The sequence below is a fragment of the Chanodichthys erythropterus genome, chromosome 24 (genome assembly GCF_024489055.1).
Source record: "Chanodichthys erythropterus isolate Z2021 chromosome 24, ASM2448905v1, whole genome shotgun sequence".
Taxonomy (NCBI): domain Eukaryota; kingdom Metazoa; phylum Chordata; class Actinopteri; order Cypriniformes; family Xenocyprididae; genus Chanodichthys; species Chanodichthys erythropterus.
Window position 1 is genome coordinate 10149486 of NC_090244.1, and position 16493 is coordinate 10165978.

General features: G+C 40.4%; 1 protein-coding gene across 3 annotated transcripts in view; it reads left to right on the forward strand.

Moving 5' to 3' along the window:
- Window positions 1-16493, forward strand: part of ntrk3a (neurotrophic tyrosine kinase, receptor, type 3a) — a 242810-nt gene that overhangs the window by 117491 nt on the left and 108826 nt on the right. For all 3 annotated transcript variants that reach the window (XM_067379609.1, XM_067379611.1, XM_067379610.1), the window contains exons 5-7: window positions 9820-9974; window positions 11698-11840; window positions 12257-12398. In XM_067379609.1, the coding sequence (XP_067235710.1) occupies window positions 9820-9974; window positions 11698-11840; window positions 12257-12398 (440 nt within the window). The remainder of the gene's footprint in view (window positions 1-9819; window positions 9975-11697; window positions 11841-12256; window positions 12399-16493) is intronic.

Below are 16493 nucleotides of genomic sequence, written 5' to 3' on the forward strand. Positions count from 1 at the left end.
TTGTAGCCAATCACAGACATATGTATCTGATGAGTGCGTGAACACAAATGCCAATCAGAGGTGTTGCAAAGCAGTACCGACTTGATATAACGGTCCAAATAATAATCCAAATAAAAAAATAAAATAAAAAAATATATATATATTTTGTATATATATATATATATAATCCAAATTCGATTATTTGTGTATCCGATTGGAATCTGATCTAAAATTATTGATTGTCCAGATTGTGTATCGCAATCCGATTTGTGTGTCCCATGCCGCTATTTCATTTTCCGTAATATCTGCATTGGTTTCTATGCCACTGACTTTGCGTTGTTAGGTATACGGCAACAACCGCAACATGGAGGGGTTTGCAATACAGATGTTGTCTTATTTACAACATAACAATGTGTAGCCGTGGCGCGGGACTACTGTGTCTTGTATGGTAAGGTATGTGCGACTTTATTTCGTGCTGTCGTCTCTGCCGGATTCAAAACATGTCTCCGTTATAGTGTCCTTTTCTGCTTGTCCGGCACTTTGTAACAGCGCAACCTTGTTTCTGCGGCAGCTTTCCTATAACAACGTTTGACGCGAGAAAGTCACATACAGTAAACCACACAAAATAATATCAGAGCAGTCAGATTGAAACGGGTTTCCAGAAATGCAATTTGAATAGGATTTCAAACCACATATGAATGTAGCTCGAAAACAGATTTGTAAAAATTGCATTCTTTTTTTTTCTTTTTTTTTCGCTCACAATTGCTAAATTTGATTGGATTTTAATTGGATATGTACATAAATCGGATTTGGACTGACATTCTGAACTATATATATATATATATATAATTTTAAAATGTATTTGTTTATCTCTCTCTCTCTCTCTCTCTCTCTCTCTCTCTCTCTCTCTCTATATATATATATATATATATATATATATATATATACATAATATGTATATATGTATGTTTTATAAACATTCTCAGTGTTATTTTTATTATGTTTATTATTTATGTATTTATTTTTATCATGTTTTTTAATTAAATTTTAATTTTTAATTTTAACACAATTAAAAATATATATATATATTTTTTAATTTTGTACATATTAATTTATATTTTGTTACATATTAATTACATAATTATTATTATTTTATTTTTTTTTTACCTGTTTGGCTTCATATACTGTATATGTAAATGTTTGTTTGTTTGTTTGTTTGTTAGGGTTAGGTTTTCTGTATGTTGTCAACATCCCCTCTTCCTCTTCAGTATGCACCGCATACCATCTCTACATTTTCACCTGGATTGATATGGCCTTAATTTTTAGTCATATGCATGTGGAGGAAACTGTTTTCTTTGAAAGCATTAAATGCTCAGGTTAGGACCTCAGTGGCTGGAGCTTAAAGTGTCGCCCACTGTTATATGTCACAACGTATGACCCCAGCAGTTTGAAACTGTAGAGCACCCTGCCTGAGTCGTATCTCCCAGCTTAACCTTTCATTGGCACCGTATAATGAATCTGAATGGATCTGTCGGTCTACATCCAAGCCTAGCGTTAAAGCCTGACTCTGTCAGCCATTTTGTCCTAAGGCAAAGTGCTTTCTAACATTATAAGTGTACCTAGCTTCCCTCTACACTTTACTTGAACTCGTTGGGTTTAACCTTTCATTTGCTGCCTTGCTTCACTTTGTTTTCGAGTCTAACCGGCACCAAAATGAGTGAACCCGCAGCAGGTGTATTTCTCAATTGTCATTAACTCTGGATTATGCCGTCTTTCTCATCCTCTAGGTTCCTTCTTATTGGAAAAGTGTTTCCAGGGAGACCGTTAGTTGAGTTAGTACATATGGGCTTAACTCATCTACAATGCATAGCTGACATTTACCCAGCATGTCTTGAGAGCTCCCTGAACATACGCTAACGCAGTCTTCTGATTATTTATGTATACATTCTGCTTGTGTTGTGCGCTACTGTATGCAGATGAACAATTTATAAGAGGAAGAATGAATAAAGCATAGTTTTAGAGTGCTTTTGAATTGATTCATATTATAAAGGCTCAATTATACTCTCTGTCTTAGCTAGGAAGCTAACCGCTGTTTGTCACCTCCATTGTGGTGACACTTTTCATTAAGGCATGAGATGTCTGTATATTCCCATTTATTTATCAGTATGTGCATTCCTCGGCCCACTGTTCAATGCTCTAGTGGATTTATTCAATGGTGTCCCATCGTTTGGCTGTGTGCGGATACGGAAGGCCATGCATAATGTATGGCTACTATTCGGATGCACTTTAGACCATGTTATTTTGGAATTTTTTCAAGCACCCAGGCTCTATGTATCAACGTCCCCTGTGTGTTTCCTTTTTTCTTTCCCAACTAGCAGTCACTTTGACCTTTCGAAAGGTTAATTTATTATTTTATTCAAGTTTTATTCAAGTATTCAAGAAAATAGTTATTCTCTCTAGCTATGAATTAGCTCGTCTAACAAAAGCACTCTGCTGAAAAAATAGCTTTAACTAGCCTAATGTATTTTGGTGGTTTTCCAGCATGTGAAAGGCTGATTTGTTTTGATGGTTTAAAAGAGGTTTTGGGTAGTTGTCAGTTGGTCTGGCTGGGAAACCAACTAAAGACCAGCTTGGCCATGCTGGGAGACAATAAAACCAACTTAACACCAGTTTTGGCAAAGTGGGGAGTCCAGCTAAACCAGCTGTTTTTTCTTGTTGTTGTTGTTGTTTTTTCAATCCATTAAATCTAGTGGTTAGCTTATCTACATTGGCCAGATTGGTTAGGTTGATCTATTTGGACTATTACGTGTCAGCTGGTCAGGCTGGGTGAGATCAGCTAAACCAGCTAAAGACCAGATTGAAACCATAAAATGGGCTGAACATAATCTTGGATAGGTGGGAAGACCAGGTAAAACCTGGTACACTGTAAACCCATATAAGTTGGGCTAACTCGAAAAATCTGAGGTGATCAAAATCAATGTTTTTTTCTTAGTTGTGATGTTCCCAATTTTAAATAAGCAGAAATATCAAGTTTTGAGTTTGTAGTACTCATGCATGTTAAATGCTCCCAACTTGAAGTACTGAGTTAGCAAACTCATACTTTTTGATAGCAATTAACATGAAATGTTTAATTAACCTTTTTATTTTGAGTTCTTGCAAATCAAATGGTTTATTTACTTCACTGTAAACCCTAATAAGATGCTAATTTTCTAACATGTTAACAATAGCATGGTATGGCACTTACTGAATGACTACAGCAACTTAAAACATGTAACTCAAACCAAGCAGCATGCGCCACTTTGTCACCATGATGGTAACTCTCCGAAAACCCACATTAACAGAAACGCTTCTAAATTAGCATAACAAAACAGTAATCACTACTAAATCTCCCTAACCATTAAAAAACATTATATAACACTTAATTTTAGCATTTACTCTCCCTTTTGAGTGCCACAGGCAAAGCATGCTGGGAAATAGAAATAGCCCAGTTTCAGTTAAACTTAAGTTCGTCTAAATTAAAAGAAATTAGTTCATACCACTCAAAACAGTGAAACAGTTCAGTTGACTTGAAATATGTCACTGCTGTGAACTCAAAAGAAAAAGAATGTTCTAAATGCTCATGACAGTTCATTTAACTGAACTAATTTGTTTAATTTAAGTTTGTCCTGCTCAAACCAATAAAGTATTTTGAGCGTTAGGGTTTACAGTGATTTCTGTAGCAGGCAAATCAACCTGATATTGTCACAGAACCCTTGTTTCCCTGGACTTCAATTCCCATGTTCCTCCTGTTCTCCACACCTGCACTCACTTCCCTCGTCAGCTCCTCATCATCACAGATCACCTGCACCTGGACTCTATTGTTAGCACTCCTATATAATGCACTCACTCCCTGCACTCCTCGTCCGTTCTCTGTTTTGTTAAGGTGTCTGTCTGTTGTTCATTGCCATTGTTTGAAGTAAAGTCTCTATTATCGTGGAAATCCGTATCTGCCTCATCTCTCTACCAGCCACCCGTAACAGAAGAACGGACCCTAAACCGACCGGATTTTCCACGAAAAAAAAAATGGAGACTTTCCCCAGCTCCCTGGATCCAGCTCCTCCATCGCCTCTCACCCTAACAGCCAGCGAACGCATTATCGGGCTCCTGCAGGTAGGACGTTCGCTGGAGAGGTATGTGGAGGAGTTCGTTGAGCTTGCTTACTTGTCTAACTGGCCCGACGCTCAGTTGATCTCCCTGTTTTTGGATGGATTGGATGACGACACTATCCGTTTTGATGAACCTGTTTTTTGTTTCTCCTTAAGCGACACTATCAATTTAATTTTGTGGTTGAATGGCTCCAATTTCTTAGTAGAAGAGGTTCAGGATCAGTGTTGTCGTCCGGTCCATCCAGAAACACGGTTGGCCGGGCCAGTCAGTCAACCTCCAGCTTCCTCCGCATACCGCTCCAGCGAACTCCCTGCCTGCCCCAGGCTGGACCCATATTCCGCTACTGGGCCCAGTAAGCGGAGGAGGAGGAAGAAAGCGGCACCAATGTCTCCAGAGCCCGCTCCAGTATCTCCAGAGCCCGCTCCAGTATCTCCAGAGCCCGCTCCAGTATCTCCAGAGCCCGCTCCAGTATCTCCAGAGCCCGCTCCAGTATCTCCAGAGCCCGCTCCAGTATCTCCAGAGCCAGCTCCAGTATCTCCAGAGCCAGCTCCAGTATCTCCAGAGCCAGCTCCAGTATCTCCAGAGCCAGCTCCAGTATCTCCAGAGCCAGCTCCAGTCCCCACAGAGCCAGCTCCAGTGCCTGTGGGGATTTTAATTGTATTTGAGGGGATGAAATGGCCCTCAACCCCAGTCTCCGCCGAGCCAAGTTCTCCAGTCTCCTCCGAGCCAAGTTCTCCAGTCTCCTCCGAGCCAAGTTCTCCAGTCTCCTCCGAGCCAAGTTCTCCAGTCTCCTCCGAGCCAAGTTCTCCAGTCTCCGCCGCCGAGCAAAGTTCTCCAGTCTCCGCCGCCGAGCAAAGTTCTCCAGTCTCCGCCGCCGAGCAAAGTTCTCCAGTCTCCGCCGCCGAGCAAAGTTCTCCAGTCTCCGCCTCCGAGCCAAGTTCTCCAGTCTCCGCCGCCGAGCAAAGTTCTCCAGTCTCCGCCGCCGAGCAAAGTTCTCCAGTCTCCGCCGCCGAGCAAAGTTCTCCAGTCTCCGCCGCCGAGCAAAGTTCTCCAGTCTCCGCCGCCGAGCAAAGTTCTCCAGTCTCCGCCGCCGAGCAAAGTTCTCCAGTCTCCGCCGCCGAGCAAAGTTCTCCAGTCTCCGCCGCCGAGCAAAGTTCTCCAGTCTCCGCCGCCGAGCAAAGTTCTCCAGTCTCCGCCGCCGAGCAAAGTTCTCCAGTCTCCGCCGCCGAGCAAAGTTCTCCAGTCTCCGCCGCCGAGCAAAGTTCTCCAGTCTCCGCCGCCGAGCAAAGTTCTCCAGTCTCCGCCGCCGAGCAAAGTTCTCCAGTCTCCGACGCCTACGAGCCCTCAGCTCCAGCCCCGCCGCCTACGAGCCCTCAGCTCCAGCCGCCGCCGCCGAGCCCTCAGCTCCAGCCGCCGCCGCCGAGCCTGCCGCTCCAGCCGCCGCCGCCGAGCCTGCCGCTCCTAGTATGGTCTCTGTGATTGAACTCTCCAGCCCAAAGACTGTTTTCCCTCCCTGCCTCCCTCTCCCGCCTCCTCCAAGTCATGTCTATACTGCACCTCCACCTCAAGCCCCCTCGCCCAGATCTCCACCTCGGACCTCTGGGCGATTACCTTCACCCCGGCTCCAACCTCCCTCTGCTCCACCGTTGCCCATCAGTCCTCCAGCTTCACCAGTCTCCATCCTGCCTCCACTCACACCTTGGTCATTCATCAGCCTGCCCTCCCCTCTGGACTTCACTCCTCCGTCTCCGCTCCGTCACTCCGTCCCTCGGATTCAGTTGGCCTCCTCACTCCCCCCGGTGTTCGTTTTGTTGGCTGTCCTTCTGCTTTCACTGCGGCCTTCTGGAGCCCCGGCTGCTCGGTCGGCGGAGCCTTCGGTTCCGCCATCACCCGCCAGTCCTTCAGCGACGCCTGGGCTCAACGCCTCGAAGGCTTCGGCTCCTGACCCGCCATGGCTGCCCGCTGCACCTGACCCGCCATGGCTGCCCGCTGCACCTGACCCGCCATGTATGCCTGCTACATGTCTGCCCGCTGCACCTGACCCGCCATGGCTGCCCGCTGCACCTGACCCGCCATGGCTGCCCGCTGCACCTGACCCGCCATGGCTGCCTTCAGCCCCTGACCCGCCATGGCTGCCTTCAGCCCCTGACCCGCCATGGCTGCCTTCAGCCCCTGACCCGCCATGGATGCCTTCAGCCCCTGACCCGCCATGGCTGCCTTCAGCCCCTGACCTGCCATGGCTTTTGAACCTGCCCTGGAGACCTCCACTCCAGTTTGCTCCTCCCCCTGCACCAGCTAGAGGTCTCCAGGGCGCGCCCCCTCCCGGTTGTTACATCTACGGCGCGAGGACGCGCCTACCGGGAGGGGGGGGTAATGTCACAGAACCCTTGTTTCCCTGGACTTCAATTCCCATGTTCCTCCTGTTCTCCACACCTGCACTCACTTCCCTCGTCAGCTCCTCATCATCACAGATCACCTGCACCTGGACTCTATTGTTAGCACTCCTATATAATGCACTCACTCCCTGCACTCCTCGTCCGTTCTCTGTTTTGTTAAGGTGTCTGTCTGTTGTTCATTGCCATTGTTTGAAGTAAAGTCTCTATTATCGTGGAAATCCGTATCTGCCTCATCTCTCTACCAGCCACCCGTAACAGATATGGTAAGTTGGTTTATTAGCCTGGCCAAACCAGCTGGTCTGTTTAGATGTATTTTGGCACTTGTCAGTTGGTCTGGCAGGGAAAGCATCTTAACTCTGACTCTAGCTAAATTATATTATTAGCTGCAATTTTATTGTTAGCATTTGCTTTCCCTGCTAAGCATGCCTGTTGTGACCTATTTTTTGGGTTGCGACCCACTAGTTTAGAACCAATAATCTAGAGTATCATATTGTAAAACATGGGCTATAAATTAAGCATGTCGTGCATGTTCTTTCTCCATTATGAACTCTTCATGATACTGCTTAGTATAAAGAAAATGTGCACTCATCTCATTAGACATAATAATTTAGTTTTAAAGGGTGGAGAAACTACTTAGACTCTCCTTTGATCATTATTCATCAAAGCTCCAAAATGCATGAGCAGGTTGTGCTTGTCCTTGTGCAGAACGTGCAGACAAAATTGTTTAAAGATTCACGAGAAAAATGTCCCTTTCATTTTTGCAAATGAGCAACAATGCCGTTTCCCAGAGCTTACAGTTCGGCCTATTTCATATGCATGGGATTCAGCTCATATGCCTCTATCTCCTGCCCTATCTTGCAAATGAGAAAGGTTATCTCGCTCGCACCAATTGATGAATGAATGAGCGTGCAAAGGTTTAGGCCGTCATGCTCTGCCAGGCTTCAGGCCAGGTGAGACATATCCTGCGGGTTTAATATTTCGTACTCTTAAAGGGGAGAGACTCCCACTGAGATCAGATCCAGAACCTTCCGCAACGCTGCAGGATCCTGCCGGCTGGAAGCCCTTTAAGCGAGGAGTGAGCGTAAAACGGAACAAAGGCGATTACACCCTGTTCTTTGCTCTCAGTAACTATGGTAGATAAAAGTATAAAAGCAGTTGTCATACAATTTCCTAAATCATTACAATTGGGGACTGCAGAGGCAAATTAGACTGTAATCTGACAAAAAGTGTAATTAAGGATTATTCTAACAGTTAATGTTATATATTAAAGCTTAAAAAATGACATTTTATCAGTTCATTATATTATTTTTGGGAGCATTTGAACATGGATTACACAGTTTTGAGGCTACACAATTAATCAAAGCCGGAATTGCAGTATAGTGTTGTTGTGAGATTTATTAAATGGTGTCATTTTTCTAGATCTATCACCAATTTTTTTTTTTTGCATTTAACTCCTAGTTTATCTCCCAGTATTTTTTTTTATTAAAAATACATTCCATCATTTATTATATCTTTTTATTATATTATTTTTTTTTATTTGAGATATATATATATATATATATATATATTGAAAATGATATATTTATATTTAAATCTACTTTTTTTAATTAACAGTGGTACATATCAGCTTATAAATGAGGGCCTTTGAATAATGTCAAATAAGGACCTTGAAGTGAAAAAGGTTGCGAACCACTGAAGGAGAAGTAAAGGAGTGAAGGAAAAGATACAAGCAGGGAAGAGAATAGTTTCAAGTACTGGATTGGCACCCCTGACTCACCATTTCCAGGAAGTTGAAGACCCTCTAAACTCTCAGTGGAGCCTTCATGATCACGGGGAGATATGTCAGAGTTGACATTTAGACATTTGGAGGAGGTTGATGTAGATGATGTCTGTTTTTTGGTGCAGGAGTGGGGGTGGCTGCACTCAAAGGCTGTTTGAAAGAGCGTGAAATGCGATACTGAGAGGGCTAGAGATGGTTGTTGTTTGCAGTGATATAGCTGCTCTGGGAGTAGGTGTTGGAGTCATTGGCATTGAGATGGTTCCGAAAGGAAGCCCTTCATTGGGCCAAGTGATGTAGTTGTGGGTGGAGGTGCAATCTGATGGTGGTTTTACGTGGGTTTGACCTCACACTCTTCCGTCTGTCCAGTTAAATGTATGCAATTATAATCCCATATGTTACTGAGCACTGAGAAGATCCTTTTAGAAAGCCTAATATGTTTTACTCACACACAAGGTCCAACTTCTTGCTAATAGGGGCTGAATTGAGAAAAATTACATGCAAATGTTTTTAATATTTAAATGTTTCGTTTGACCATGAAACTGTTATTTTACATGTATTTTTACAGTTTTTACATGCATGGTTCTAGCAAATCTAATGTCACGGGTTCAGTTTTATTAAATTATGAATAAAATGTGAACCTTGAATGCATTTTTAAGTGTGACAGATTTTAATGCGACAAACAGCGCAGGTATATGCAAGATAAGTCCATCTTTGTTTCCTTATCTTGGACAAAAACATGAACACACATTGTGTTTTTGTTTGTCATATTTAGATTTTGGTTGCTTAAACTGACTTTACATAAACTTATCTGTTAGTGTAACTTAGCTGTTAGTGTTGTCAAAAGTACTGACATCGGTACCAAGTCAGTATTGAAATTTTAAAAATGTGACGCTTTGAGCACTGTTGAGTGGATTCGTAAACACCTCTGATTGGCCGTTGTGTTCACGCGCTCAACAGATATGTCTGTGATTGGCTACAATGATCAACGCTTCAAAAACATTTTGTAAATAGATATCAATGACAATTTGTTGCATTATATATTGCCATTGCCGCAATTAAAGTTACCAGCTAATTTATTCTATTTAAATTGACCAATGTATTTACTAATTTTAGACTGTACCAAAATATTATGCCACATTATATCACATCTTGCGGCTTAGTTTTTGCCTTAATCCAGAAGCTCATGTTTTGTTTGACTTCATTTGTGGGGACTCTGATCGCCCTGGGCACCAGTGGTGGATTTGGCACGCCGAATAGCTGGACAGACGTGTCCAGGAAAGGGCTGCAGTCCAGAAAGCATTCGTACACAAAGCCCTGGGCACAGAACTTGTTCTGGCTGCAAAATGGAACAACGCCAGCAGCTCTCCGGGCAGTGGTTGACTGATGGGTGCTGGAAAAGTTGATGTTTTGAATAACGGTGTCCTTCACCTAGTTTGCTACTGGTTCTCTGAATGGACCTACTTGGCATGGTGTGCATATGTGTGAGTCCTCACTAACAACTCTATTGTGTTGTGGCAGGAAACTGGAAGGGGTGGTGTTTAACTGCAGCTGCAGTATCCGTTGGATCCAGCTGTGGCAGCAGCGAGGCGAGGCCGGACTCCATAACCAGCAGCTGTTCTGTAACAACGGAATCTCCAAGATCCCTCTACAGCTCATGAACATCTCTCAGTGTGGTATGGGACATTTTTTGGTAAATTTGGGTTGTTGTGAAAAGAATGGTTTGGGTTCAAAAAAAGTTGAAAGGGATATTTCACCCAATTTCGTCATTATTTACTCACCTTCATGTCATTCTAACCTGCATGACTTCTTTTCTTCCGTGGAACACAAAAGAATATATTTCGAGAAATGTTGCTTTTTTTTCTCCCAACGAAATGGTCAAATATTGTTTTAGAAACTATTGATCATCACTGAATGGACAAAAATTGTTCAAAATATCCTATTTTATGTTCTGCAGAAGACTGTCAGGTTTGAATCAAATTGTAAAGGATCACATAATTGTCATTTTTGGTATCCCTTTAAGTTCTTCAACAGCATATATGGCAATGTCGATTACCCACAGAATTTTAGTTCTTCCTAATTTTTGAATTGGAAAAAGTTTGCTGAAAAATATAGCTTTAAAACTTAAACGATTATAATTGTAAGCATGAATCTAGTGTGGTAAAATTGCTTCCTGATGTTGTGTGTGTAAAATATAACCTATCATTTAAAGGTGCCCTAGATTCAAAAAATTGAATTTACCTCGGCATAGTTAAATAACAAGAGTTCAGTACATGGAAATGACATACAGTGAGTCTCAAACTCCATTGTTTCCTCCTTCTTATATAAATCTCATTTGTTTAAACGACCTCCGAGGAACAGGCGAATCTCAACATAACACCGACTGTTACGTAACAGTCGGGATCATTAATATGTACGCCCCCAATATTTGCATATGCCAGCCCATGTTCAAGCATTAGACAAGCCAGTATTAACGTCTGGATCTGTGCACAGCTGAATCATCAGACTAGGTAAGCAAGCAAGAACAATAGCGAAAAATGGCAGATGGAGCAATAATAACTGACATGATCCATGATAACATGATATTTTTAGTGATATTTGTAAATTGTCTTTCTAAATGTTTCATTAGCATGTTTTTAATGTACTGTTAAATGTGGTTAAAGTTACCATCGTTTCTTACTGTATTCACGGAGACGAGAGCCGTCACTATTTTCATTTTTAAACACTTGCAGTCTGTATAATTCATAAACACAACTTCATTCTTTATAAATCTCTCCAACAGTGTAGCATTAGCCGTTAGCCACAGAGCACTATCAAACTCATTCAGAATCAAATGTAAACATCCAAATAAATGCCATACTTACGCGATTAGACTTGTTGCATGACGAACACTTTGTAAAGATCCATTTTGAGGGTTATATTAGCTGTGTGAACTTTGTTTATGGTGTTTAAGGCAAGCGCAAGCTCTTGGGGCGTGGAGCACGAGATTTAAAAGGGCCGAGTACTCTGAATCGGTGCATTTATAATGATAGGCAGTTAAAAAAAAATTATTTAAAAAAAAACTGGGGGGTATTTTGAGCTGAAACTTCACAGACACATTCAGGGGACACTTAGGACTTATATTACATCTTTTGAAAACATGTTCTTCGGCACCTTTAATGCTATCACCTTAAAAAGCCTGTTAACTGAAATATTATTGTATTTAAAAGAAGGGATGAATCAAAATTATTTTTTGTTCCTACATTAATGACATTCTTGCCACAAATGCTGTCAATAGAGCTCAGCTATTTCACTTATTTAGATTAACTTATATACATTTATTTTAGAATCAAAATAAAATACCTTCTATTATGTTTCATACCAATGACTGCTTGTCTGTTTCCAACCTTGCTTGTCAAGATTTGCCGGAAATCAGCGTAAGTCACAGTAACCTGACGGTGATAGAAGGTGACAGGGTCACAATCACCTGTAATGGTTCAGGGGTGCCTGTACCGGAAGTGGATTGGACTGTTGGTGGACTGCACTCAATTAACACACACCAAGTAAGGCAGACTTTTGCTTGTAGCTTTCTGACTAGAAATAAACATTTCATCAGGATAGATGGCATATTTAATTTAGTAGATAAAAAAAAAAAAAAACATGTCTAATCCAGCTAAAAAACAGTTTGGAGGCCAGCTAAACCAGCTTAAACCACTAGTAAATTGAGCTTAAGCTGTTTTTTTTTCTCTCTCTCTCTCTCTCTCTCTACTGGATGGGCAGCACAACCATAAATGGACTGTACTTCTTATCCCTAACAGCCTGGTTTTATTAGTTTCAAATAAAATATGGCATCTACCACAACTAAGATCTAAATCACCCACTTGAGCCTTACAATGACTAGTTAGACCATAAACCATTTGTTGAATCTGTGCAAGCTTGGTTGTGTTTTCAGAAGCTATTGTGTCCTCCTCTCTTGCAGTCCAATCAATATCCACCGAATGTCCACTCCATCAACTTAACTCTGGTCAACGTCAGCCGAGACGATAACAGCTTCATGCTGACCTGCATTGCAGAGAATGTAGTTGGGATGACTAATGCCTCAATACAGCTTTCAGTGCAGTGTAAGTACCTCTTTTCTTGCTCTCTACCTCTCGAATGCCTTTACATTCAGCCTAACGTGCCAATTATACCTCACTGCCTCTGAGTAGCTCACTAAACCTGGATGTGTCTGCCTCTTTAGCTTGATACGGTCAATTGCTACTGTAGCTCACGACTACCAACTCTTGATTTGTATTGCCTTTTATTTTAAAGGTAGGTATTTAGGGAGGAAAGATCACCAAAACACTTTCTTTCTTTCTTTCTTTCTTTCTTTCTTTCTTTCTTTCTTTCTTTCTTTCTTTCTTTCTTTCTTTCTTTCTTTTTCTTTTTCTTTTTTTACATTTTGAAGTAGCGAGTATTATTGATTGAAATGGCTCTGGGAAATGCAGAATTAATGCTACAACAAGGTAAAGGTGAAGTTTGTAATTTATTTATTAATAAGATACTATTATTCCAGCTTAATATGTAGGCAACTCTGAGTAAGTCATTGTGTCGGTTGATGAAAAGTGTAAACACTGTGGCGATTTCAAAACATTGCTGTTTGTTTAAGCATTTCGACCAGCACTACATAGCAACTGGCTCAGCCAATGGCATGTGTTTGAGGTGGGGCTATCTGATTGACAGACCAATGGCAGAGACTAAATGCCCCCCTCGTAAAATAGTTAAATTTTCCCATGAGATTAGGTTTAATTGTTTTATATTGTTTCTGTTTGGTGATGTTAGTTCACTCTTCACCTTTTAAATATTGTTTAGTGACTGCTTTGTCAAATAAAATTTTGAGCAAGGAAAAAAAAATCACACTGAAGCTAATGAAAGTGGTTCACCAAAAACAATCCTACTCCTACAAAAAACAAGAATCTCAGGTTTTGCACAACCCAATGTGTTGTAGGAAAGTCATTTGTGTAGTCTATTGATCTATGAAAGCGAGGGCTGTTTTTCATCTAGACTTTTCACACGAAAAAAGGCTGTAAGTGAAATATTAGAGAGATTTATCAATGTTATCATGTTTCAGTGTGTAGTAGGCTACATGTGATTGCTTTGTTGCAGAGTTAGGTGGTGTATTTTCTGTGTTTGTGTGATGGCAAGGGTATGCCATGGTCTTAGGAATCAGAAACTTGGAAACCTTCTAGTTTTTGTTCACTTAAAGAGTTAGTTCACCCAAAAATGTCATTTATTACTCACCCTCATGCCGTTCCACACCTGTAAGACCTTCGTTAATCTTCGGAACACAAATTAAGATATTTTTGTTGAAATCCAATGGCTCCGTGAGCCATATTGTACAGTGGTTCAATATTAATATTATAAAGCGACGAGAATATTTTTGGTGCACCAATAAAAACTAAATAACGACTTATATAGTGATGGCCGATTTCAAAACACTGCTTCAGGAAGCTTCGGAGCGTTATGAGTCAGCGTGTCGAATCAGCGTGTTGAATCAGTGGTTCGGAGGGCCAAAGTCACGTGATTTTAGCAGTTTGGTGGTTTGACACGTGATCCGAATCATGATTCTACACAGAAGAATCACAATGCTCCGAAGCTTCCTGAAGCAGTGTTTTGAAATCAGCGATCACTAAATAAGTCGTTATTTAGTTTTTTTTGGCGCACCAAAAATATTCTCGTCACTTTATAATATTAATATTGAACCACTGTACTCACATGAACTGATTTAAATATGTTTTAGAACATAAATGGATCTTGACAAAGGAAATATCATTGCTGGCTATGGATACCTCACTGAACTATCGGATTTTATCAAAAATATCTAAATTTGTGTTCCAAAGATTAACAAAGGTCTTACGGGTGTGGAATGACATGAGAGTGAGTAATTAATGACATTAAGATATTTTTGATGAAATCCGATGGCTCAGTGAGGCCTTCATTGCCAGCAAGATAATTAACACTTTCAGATGCCCAGAAAGCTACTAAAGACATATTTAAAATAGTTCATGTGACTACAGTGGTTCAACCGTAATGTTATGTAGCAACAGAAATTCTTATTATGTGCCTAAACAACAAAATAACGACTTTATTCAACAATAAACTAGGGATGTGCACAAATAGTCGAATATTTGAATATTCGTTCTGTAATTAATATTCGAAAAATAAAAATACTATTCGAATTTTACTGTTGCTTTGCTGGCCGTAAATGCAGTGAATCCATGATAAATCCTAAGCACTAAAACTCGCAGTTATAACTAAATGCTCCGGGTGGCGCTGTTGAGCGTGTTTAATACGTTTATTTTATTTGATCGTCAAATAATGTTGTCGTCTGCCTCGCAAAGTTTGGAATTACTTAACGTTAGATGAAAATGATCATACAAAATGAAATTACTTTTGATCAAATTAATTAATGAAACCGAGTTATCATAATATCAACACCATAATGAGAAAGCACATAAAATCTAAATACCCGTCGAGTGAGGAAAGACAGCTATCCATCACTGCATTCACGACAGGTAAGCGCAGCTGTAAGTTATCCCCGAGTGAGCATAGATGACAACTTATCTGATAGCAAAATGATTTTGAGACGTATGCTTCCTTTAAGTTTCGTCGAGGGAGATATATTTACGAACAGAAAACAAAGTGCTACTGTTAGAAACTTAGCCTAGCATGTTATCTTATTAGTCTCTGCAACGTCTGTCAGCACGGATCGTTTTCTCACCCGAGCATGTGGATATTATTGTTTTTCTCAACATGAACATGTGAAACAATATAAACACGATAACCATATACTGACTCGAGTGTATTATGTACGTTTTGTACAATAACTGGCGCTGTCTGCTTTATTAGTATTTTTCCAGCTCACGCTGCTTGAGATTAAATGCTTTTGTTCTTAATATTTTCTGTTTACACATATTGTTTAATGCTTTGAACTAAAAGAAAAACCTTAAGACATAATGTAAGCTTGTTGTGTATATTGCCTAATCGTAAGCTTGTTCAGAAATGGTTACAAAATATCGATGAATATAAAACAATAACGTCTTTCTCGTTTAACCTCATTTAAATAAACGAATATTCGAATATTTGTTTTTTACGAGCCCAAATATTCGAATACAATATTTTGGGAAAATGCCCATCCCTACAATAAACAGTGTTTCACAAAGCTTTCTGAATCTTTTTTTTCGAATCAGTGGTTCGGAGCATTTCAAACTGCCAAAGTCATGTGATTTCAATAAACAAGGCTTTGTTTCATCATCAGTGTTTCGAAATTTCAATGTTTTACCACTGGGGGGCATGACTTGATACATGACAGTTTGATACATGCCTCGAACCACTGATTCGAAACAAAAGATTCGTAAAGCTTTGAAAGCTTCATAAGGCAGTGTTTTGAAATCGCTCATCACTAGATATTGTTGATATAAGTCGTTATTTTGTATTTTGGCGCACAAAAAGTATTCTTGTTGCTTCATAATATTAAGGTTGAACCACTGTAGTAACATGAACTATTTTAAATATGTCTTTAGTAGCTTTCTGGGCATCTGAAAGTGTTAATTATCTTGCTGGCAATGAAGGCCTCACTGAGCCATCGGATTTCATCAAAAATATCTTAATTTGTGTTCTGAAGAAGAACGAAGGTCTTACGGGTGTGGGACGACATGAGGGAGAGTATTTAATGACAGAATTTTCTTTTTTGAATGAACTAAAATGTGTTTTTGCTTTATATTACACTTGGAAAAAATCAACACACATTGCATTTTTTTGCAGCAACAAAAGAAGTTTATTTTTCCCATATAGGGGTAGGAGTGCAAAAAATAATGTCCCAACTGAAAAATAAAATGAAAGAAACAACAATCCTGAGGCAATAAGCAACTCATGAATATTGGCAAAAAGAAACTCTGCCTCTAATCAAACATATAAATCCTACCCCTGAGAAACAATAACCAAACAAATCCAAAAAGACAAAGAAAAAGCCAAGAACAAAGACATAATCTGCCTCAAACAAGGATCATATATAAAGACTCGGCTCTACCGATCACATTTTGACATCCTGTAATAAAACTGTACAGAATAGCAAGAAGTGTGCTGTCATAGTTAAAACTATTTGATATAACTGATATAAATTGTGTCACAATCACATAATATAGCGATTTAAATATTAAGTACACCATTGACATTCA